The following is a 9,103-nucleotide window of genomic DNA, read 5'->3' as shown; positions in this document are numbered from 1 at the left end:
TCCGGTTACTAGAGTAACATCCATTAGACTGTTGATTGCAGTGGCTGCAATTCATGATTTAAAAATTCATCAAATGGATGTAAAAACAGCATTTTTAAATGGAGATCTAGATGAGGAGATTTACATGGACCAACCTGAAGGCTTTGTGGAGCCTGGCCAAGAAAGCAAAGTGTGTAAGCTAACTAAATCCCTTTATGGTTTAAAACAAGCTCCTAAACAGTGGCATGAGAAATTTGATTCCTGCATGCTTGAGAATGGCTATAAGACTAATGAATGTGATAAGTGCATATATTATAAAACTTGTGAGAATGCACATGTGATTATTAGTCTATATGTGAATGATCTACTTATCTTTGGCTCTAATTTGCATATTATAAATGAGACTAAAAATATGCTTAATAGCCACTTTGATATGAAAGATCTTGGTGAAGCTAATTTTATTTTGGGAATTAAAGTTACCAAGACTGAGGATGGCATTTTTCTTGATCAGTCGCATTATGTTGAGAAAATGTTAAAGAAATATAATTTTCTAGACTGTAAACATGTTGCTACTCCTTTTGATGCAAGCATACACTTATCTGTTGTAACAAATGAAAAAGAAGTGATTAATCAAAAGGAATATGCTAGTATGATTGGTAGTTTGAGATATGCTACTGACTGTACTAGACCTGACATTGCATATGCTGTTGGAGTACTTAGCAGGTTTACTAGCAAACCAAGTCGAGATCATTGGCTAGCCATGGGAAGAATTATGAGATATTTATTTGGAACAAAAAATTATGGTTTGTTTTATAACAAGTATCCTGCGGTACTTGAGGGATATAGTGATGCCGATTGGAACACTTTGTCAGGTGATTCTCTCTCTACCTCGGGTTTTATTTTTACCTTGGGTGGTGGTGCTATATGTTGGAAGTCTAAAAAACAGACGATAATTGCTAATTCTACAATGGAAGCTGAGCTTATAGCGTTAGCTTCAGCATGTGAGGAAGCGAATTGGTTAAGAGATTTGTTACATGAAATTCCTTTTTGGGAAAAACCAATTCCTCCTGTGTTAATTCGTTGTGATAGCACTGCTGCTATTGGTAGAGTGAACAATCATTTTTATAATGGTAAATCCAGACCTATTAGAAGGAAACACAGTAATGTGAGATCCTATTTGAGTAATGGCATCATAACTGTGAATTATGTAAGATCTTGTGATAATATTGCGGATCCATTGACCAAGGCCTTGGCGAGAGATAGGGTCTGGAATACATCGAGGGGGATGGGTTTGAAGCCTATAAAATCAAAAACCATGTATGAGGATACCCAACCTAGGGACCAGAGATCCTGTAACTAGGTTCAATGGGAAGAACGAATCATATGGTGGTTGTAAAAATGCACTCTTTAATATTTTGTTATCCATCCCTATGATGTAAGTGCATTTGTCCTGTAATGTTGGAGGGTTGAGTTTTTATACTCTTAATGAAATTCTGTAGCTCTTGTTGAGTGGGGTGTGTAAATTACGGGAACATCCTTGACAGATTTCACCTATGTGAGCATGAAAGTGGGGCCGCTTTCTATGAGAACAAGGCTTATTCTCAAATATGCTCATGAAAACTGGGATTAGCACAAGGCCGTAATGTGCTGGCTATTAAAGCTCATGTCAACACCTGGACTATTATGTGTGAGCAGTAATACTTTATTTCCCCTAAGCAGTCATAGTTCAAGTCTGAGACCACTACTGACTCTGGAGTAGAGGTTGCTGTTTCACTAATAAAGGTTCAATGCAGAGCACACCTTCATGATGCATACTAATCTATCTTTGTTTGGTAATCTCTCTTATTTTTATTTTTTTATCCTTGTTGATATTAAAATGAGTGGGGGATTGTTGGACCATTTTAATATCTTATATTTATTTATTGGTTTATCTTTTTCATAAATGGGGTTTTATTACTTTGGTAACCTCTTGGTCATAAATGGAGGTTAAATAGAATTCATGAACCTGTTTAATGGTCATTATTTTGGTGTAACCATTTTCTTGTTTAATGGTCATTATTTTGGTGTAACCATTTTCTTGTTTAATGGTCATTATTTTTGGTGTAACTGTAAGGTCCTTATAGCCTATATATATAGTCTACTCTTTTCTATCTATAGAGATAAGCTATTTTCTATACAAGAGAGATTACTAGCAAAGAAGGGTGTTTTATTGGTGGAGCTTTGGGTTCACCATCTTGTGCAGAGTTGGCCTGAACCATACGACAAGTGGTCGGGCTGTTGTATCCTGGAGGGGACAAGTCATAGTATTGTGACTGCTGCATCGGTATTTAGATTCTTCCTACCGCAGTGGGCTTGATCTCCTTAAAGAAAACGAGATATCCGTGCCTCAGCCTGATCTATTTGTATCTCATTTTCTTTGCATCATTTATCAATAATATTGTTTAGTTTCTGGTATTTTCTCCAACAACATTTTTGATATTCTCGACTGGATACGTATTTGATGAAACCGTCGATGCAGGAAAAGAAGTTATTTTCATAAATTTGATGAAAATTTTGATGAACCATTGAGATAGTCTGATAGGATTGTTATTATAGTTTTACACAAAAGAGTTTGGTGCAATTTTTATTATAATTTATGAGATAAAAATGACTAAAATAAATTTTTTGTTTTAAATATTAAGAAATTGAAATATGAATGAAATTAGTTTATACATTAGATTATTAGCTTTTAACTTGCAAAAGGAGCACCAAATGAGAGCCTAATCTACAACACTAACCTTTTTTTATTTTAATTTTCAATTCCTGTTGCTACAACAATTTTTTAATTTCCTTTCGAATAATGGACCACTCCATAAAACTACTGCTCATTACTAATTACTAAATATATCTAAATACTACATTCTCATTGCCTATTTGAAGGTAGCATTTGGATAATGTTTTTATTGTCCTTCCAAGTTTCAAGTGAGATTATTTTTCTCGGAATAAAAAATATTATCCTATAAAATTTATTGAAAAAATCATTCACAATGAGTTTTTGGAATTAAGTCATATTCTATCTATAATTTGTTCCAAAGTAAAAACTATATCAATTTATTGCAAATTTATTTATTTTTTATTGTTCATTTATATAGCATCACTCACAATAATAAGGTATTGTGATACAGCATGTGGTCCCTTACATGATATACCCAATCAAAATGTGAGCTAGGAATTCCATGTGCTCTCCAATTTTGATTCTTTTATCTACTATACAAAAATCTCAAGGCACCAGCGCATAGTTAGAAATTTGTTTGGGATAATGGAATAGAAATTTTGGTACATTAAATTATGTACCTTAAATGTGATTACCACAACATTATTTAATATTAAAAATGAAAATGTCAATCTTTCAAATAAGTATTATAAATAGAACGATATGATAAGGAAATTTTTGAAAAAATTCAACATTTTCATGGATTGTTTAATTTAAAATAATAAAACCCAAATATCCCTTTGTCATGAATACACTCTATTTGAATTTGTATGAACAAAACACAAATTTTTATTAATTAAAAATAATAAAACCTACAAAGATCAATTTTAGACCTTTAGACAAAATAGGCTATTTTAACCACAACAAACAAAATATTACATCCAATCCATAATCATTACACTTTTCTCTCACAAAAAAAATTAAAAAAGCTAAAAAATCAAAAAGTACTTCTCAAACTAAACTTTTTAACTCAAATTAAAATAATTAAAAAAGTCAAAAAACCAAAAAATTAACCCACATGCAAAATTTCATTTGGTTTGGGGGCTGGCGAAGGCCAAGTGGGTGGGGCTTTGTAATATTGAGATGTTTCTATCTATCAGATTGAGCAAGCTGCAGCACATTTCACGCAGCCCTAACACACTCCCATCCCATCTCACCCCCATGTCCTAATTAATATCCCATGTTCATCTTCTCCTCCTCACCACCACCCTATTTATCCATCTCTCTCTCCTCTCTTCCCACCATTCTTCAATCTTCACTCTTTTTACCTCACAAAATTATGCCAATAGTACTATAATGCATTCATTCCTCATAATGGGTTGGAATCAAATACCTACATCTCTCTCTCTCTGAAAACACTCAACAACTCTTCTCTTCAACTATCATTCTTAGTAATTGACTTGGTAAGATCGTTTCGATTCAATCTTGAAAAGCAACCCAAATGAAGATCCAGTGCGACGTCTGTAACAAAGGCGAAGCATCGGTGTTTTGCTCGGCGGACGAGGCCGCGCTCTGCGCCTCCTGCGACCACCGCGTCCACCACGCCAACAAGCTTGCCGGAAAACACCAGCGTTTCTCTCTCCTCCACCCTTCTCCCAAACAATTCCCTCTCTGTGACATCTGCCAGGTACAAACTGAACACAACCCAACAAAGCCCATCAATAAAATTCATATATATTAGCGTATTTTGCTGTGATTTAGGCCGTATTTGTGCTTGTAGGAGAAGAGGGCTTTCTTGTTCTGTCAACAAGACAGAGCGATTCTATGCGGAGACTGTGATATTCCGATACACAAAGCCAACGAGCACACTCGTAATCACAATAGGTTTCTTCTCACTGGTGTTAAGTTTTCTGCAACTTCTTCCCTCTATTCTTCGCAATCGTCCTCTGATTCTTCTGCTGCAAACAATGATCTCCTTCCCAATCTCAAGTCTCAAAACTCCATCACCACCACCACCACCACCACCAACAACAAACCCATTTCCCTTCAACCCACCATCGCCAAGACGGTCACAGCGGCGACGGCGGTGGCAATCACCGCCAACAAGGGTGTTGAGGGCGGCGGCGCCACCAGTAGCATATCCGAGTACTTGATAGAGACGCTACCCGGGTGGCGCGTGGATGATTTTCTCGATTCCTCTTCTCCTCCCTCGTTCGGTATCTATAAGGTCAGCAATGCTCTCTCACTAGCTTTATAGTGTTGATTTGACGATTGACTGATTGATTGAATCGCAGACTGTTGTTGATGAAGTTATGCCGTTTTGCTATGGGGATCTGGAGAGCAATCTGGGTTCATTTTCTTCCCCAAATAATGTAGGGATTTGGGTTCCTCAAGCTCCACCGCCTCAATATCCTCATCAATACTCTTCTCCAAACATGGGTTTTGGGAATCAAATCGATTTCAAGGAATCCAAAGAAGCTACCATTAACAACAACAACAACAACAACAACAACAACGACAAATCTGGAAGAAAATGGAGAGACGATGTTTGTTTCACTGTTCCACAGATTAGTCCGTCCTCCATTGCTGCTTCCAAGAGATCTAGAACCTATCGGTAATCTTAATCAGACCCAGAAAAGCCTCAACATACTCAACTCTCTTCCACTTTCTTTTCTTTTCTTATCAATCTAAATTTAGGTTTGATCTGTTTTTCTCTATTGTCGTAGTTGTTTGTTTGCTCCTGTAAATCTGGGGGTTTTTGACCTGATCATGTTGTCTATCATCATCATTTTCCATGCACTTGTTCTTTTTAGTTTGTAAATATCTTTCTGAGTCGTTCAATCAATCGCATGAATGATAAAGCCCGAAAATATAAATTTGGGAGAATTATTAATGAATCTGTTACACGAACAATCGTAAGAAACGTTTTTGTTTTCCTTGTTTGGAAGGAAGGAAAGTACGTACATTCGAGAAAATTCCCTGAAAAAAATATATACAGTTAAGTTGTGATTGGAAGCAAAGAAGTGACAGTCGTGCAGCATTCAATTGATTGGAATGGAAAAGAAAATAGAGAAATTACATTTTAGTGCGTATTTTAAAGGGCGAACTGGGAAAAAAAATTAACCGACTGCATATTGGTACTTTTTTTCTTCTTCTTCTAATTGTATGTAATTGTTTTTTTTTTTTTTAAATAAAAACAATTAAATTGATGGTAAATTTTATTAATTTTAATAGTAAAAGTTATAAATTTTTTATGAATTTGTAAGCATTTAAAAAAATTACCATTATTGATTTGCAATTTTCTTGAGTAAAAAAAATGAGAAAATTGGTGAAAAATTCATCATAAAAAGTGTATAAGGTATTAGATCCAAGGAAAAATCTTATTAGTGATAACAATACGCTGGAAAAATCATTGAAAAAAATAATCAAAAAATTTCCCTACCGCTGAAAAATTTGCCAAAGAAGTCATTGTCAACGATAACTAGTGACCGATAGTAGAAGGTGGTAGTAGTAAGATAGAGAAATATATTATATTCAACAGATAGGGTGTTGAATGAATGATATGTGTCACATGAATTCAACAAATAGGAAAATAAGCTTAATAAATTTCAACAGATAGATTGTTTGGTGAATTCTAACAGATAAAAAAATAGGCTTAGTGAATTTTCAATAGATAGACAAATTTGATGATTTCAAGAGATGGGTTGATTTAATTTCAATAAATAGTGTCTTTTAGGGCAAATTATGTTCTTTCGGCCCAAAGATATTGGAGTTTGGGCCTATGGCACAAAAGTTTAAAAAATGGACTTATAATTATCATTTTTTCTAAATAAATTGTAGTTGGAAAATACAACTTAACTATTTTTTTTTTTTTTTGGAAAAATAAATCTTAAACCTTTTTTTATAAAAAAAATAATAAAGTTATCAATAAATGAAAAATTAAACCATATATATATATATATATCATTTTCAAGAAATTTAGTCATAAATTTTAATAAGGAATAGTGATCCGTTTAGTCTCAAATATTTTCTTATAAACCAATTAGTCTCATTAATTTTGAAAATGTAAATTTAATATATTTATTGGCATTTGGGTTTACAATTATGCCCTTAGTTACATTGTGTTTCCTTATCTATTTGGTGTGATGGGAAGGTAAGATACCAAAGTATTATATTGTGGGATTCAATTGAGTGAATCATGGGATGGTTTGTTAGTGGATCTCTTATTTTCAGTCGGAGGAGCGGATATACTATAGGAAGAGGTAATCCTTGTAATGCCCCCAAATCATAGATAACAAGCACTCATTTCTCTCAACAAATATGCGGAAACTTATTAACACTAATCTTTAAATCATACAACTTTGCAAGCGTTTCTTAGAAGTATCTTCCATTACAATGATTTCTATGAAGTATTACAAGACTGATGGCACATGCATTAATACATTTATTAACCCTAAGTTATGAATCTATAGCATGCGATAGATATACATATAATTATGTGTGTGTGTGTGTGTATAGAAATAAAAAGAGAAGTTCATGTCCTAATGGCTACATATTTTCAAGACGATACTTGGTTACAACAAAAATAGATCAAGCCCAATACATTTAAAAGCCCTAGACTTGTACAAAAGATATTTATAAACATAAAATAAATGAGCTTTCAGCTTTGAGATCCTCTCAAACTAAATCTTTGGTGAAAGCATATCATCAGCACCAGAAGTTAGTTTCCACATAGTGTGAGCTAAAACCCAGTAGAGATTACTTTAATATACTGTATAATGCTTAACAAAATCATATAGTGAATGCACATGAATGCCATCTACCAAAATGTTACATTTTCTCTTTCAAACAATGCAATGCCATGTTTATAAATCAATTCATAAACTGATACTTTTTAAAACGGAAAACAAGATAGTCGATACACAACAATGGAAATCTCTAGGTATATATCTGCTAGAGGGCTATACAAGCACTACCAAAATCATTTTATCGGTACTAACCGGAAGGATCACCTAACCACGCTGGTTTCTGAACTTTCACCAAGGACACATGTCCAACATAGATATAAGCACAACCACACCCTCTAACTAAATTCACCAAGGTATTTACCAATTTTTCTCAAAACAATCCATTTTTAATGTATGAAAATGAAATAATGTTCAAATGCGAAATATATGAGTGAATAGTTTTAATTAACCTAGTCCTCATTCGATTTCTACAACAATCAAAGTTATCCTCCACCGATAGTCAAAAACAGATATATCTATAAAAGAAATGAATTTAAGAGATAGGTTTAAATATAAAATTTCAGTACTTTGAGCAAAAATACATGTTCAACTCCACTTTCCAACCCTACAGATGTTATTACAATATTATTTCAAATCTTAACCATTCATTTATCTTTGATTAATACTAAGAATATCAAAGGATTTCCAAATACCTCCAAATAGATATTCTTTCCAACATTTCACACTTTAAAAGTAATTTTCAAAATTTCTCAATGCTAAAACCCATTATAGTATCATTTTCAAGAAAACCCCTCTTTTATAACTTAAACCCCAATCCAAACCAAATCAAAATTTGACCCAATTCAACGCAAAACACTACTCTATTCAAGAGCACATAACAAGGCTAAAAATCATGCAAAAATGTTAAAGAAATCCCAATCTTAAAAGTAGGAAATAAAGGAAGAACACTTATAAAATCAACGAAGATGAAACTTAAACTTTTTCAGATCAAAACGATCACCTCCTCGTGTTGTATCTTTTATCCCAAAACACATCACATATACCATGAGACTCATGTATTAGAGTACAGAGTGAGATTTATGCAAGAACTAGAGAGAGAGAGAGAGAGAGAGAGAGAAGAGAGTTGGGTTTAGAGACCTTTTAGAGAGAGAGAGAGAGAGATTAGAAAAGTGATAAAAAGATCTTTTTTCCGCAGCTTTATACTAATAGACTGCTCAAGCGACCAAATCACCGCTCGAGCATTAGATACAAAACACTGCTCGAGCGACCAAACCATGGCTCGAGCAAAGAAACGAAACTTCCAGAACATTAACCACCGCTCAAGTGAAGAATGAACCCCTCTCAAAAGTTCAAATTTACAAGGAGACCGCTCGAGCGAAAAACACCATACTCCTAGAAGTTCAGACTACAAACACAAAATTTTGAAAGAATTGAAAGACCGTTCGAGAGAAGAAAAAACCACTTTAGCGAACTAAAGAATAAACTGACATAATTTCTTTTGAAATACTAACTCCCAACCTGTTTGAAACATAACCCAACAATTCAAACATCCACTCTTAACCAACAATAAGACTAAAAGGTGTTTAAACAACAACAACAACAACAACAACAACAACAATAGATACCAGATTTCAAATCAAAAAGTATAAAAGGGTCAAGTCCTAACCCGGACCACTATAGTCAT

The 9,103-nt window shown here is 33.9% G+C and overlaps 1 protein-coding gene across 1 annotated transcript; it reads left to right on the top strand.

The window, feature by feature from the left end:
• Positions 1 to 3,260: 3,260 nt before the first annotated feature.
• On the top strand, positions 3,261 to 5,557 carry LOC114322153 (B-box zinc finger protein 21). The gene is made up of 3 exons (XM_028269415.2): positions 3,261 to 4,358; positions 4,452 to 4,898; positions 4,966 to 5,557. The coding sequence occupies exons 1-3, from the start codon at positions 4,173 to 4,175 to the stop codon at positions 5,287 to 5,289; spliced, it is 957 nt and encodes a 318-aa protein (XP_028125216.2). The 5' UTR covers positions 3,261 to 4,172; the 3' UTR covers positions 5,290 to 5,557.
• The last annotated feature ends 3,546 nt before the right edge of the window (positions 5,558 to 9,103 follow it).

Source organism: Camellia sinensis, chromosome 6 (assembly GCF_055761805.1).
Source record: "Camellia sinensis isolate YWXY chromosome 6, ASM5576180v1, whole genome shotgun sequence".
Lineage (NCBI taxonomy): Eukaryota > Viridiplantae > Streptophyta > Magnoliopsida > Ericales > Theaceae > Camellia > Camellia sinensis.
The sequence above is the reverse complement of the archived record's forward strand: the minus strand, read 5'-3'. Positions and strand labels throughout refer to the sequence as shown.

Excerpts from the sequence above, each read along its gene's own strand:
- LOC114322153 (XM_028269415.2), top strand. The coding sequence starts at position 4,173 with ATGAAGATCCAGTGCGACGTCTGTAACAAAGGCGAAGCATCGGTGTTT. Across the intron at positions 4,359-4,451 it reads CTCTCTGTGACATCTGCCAG|GAGAAGAGGGCTTTCTTGTT; the intron begins GTACAAACTGAA and ends TTGTGCTTGTAG. Across the intron at positions 4,899-4,965 it reads CCTCGTTCGGTATCTATAAG|ACTGTTGTTGATGAAGTTAT; the intron begins GTCAGCAATGCT and ends ATTGAATCGCAG.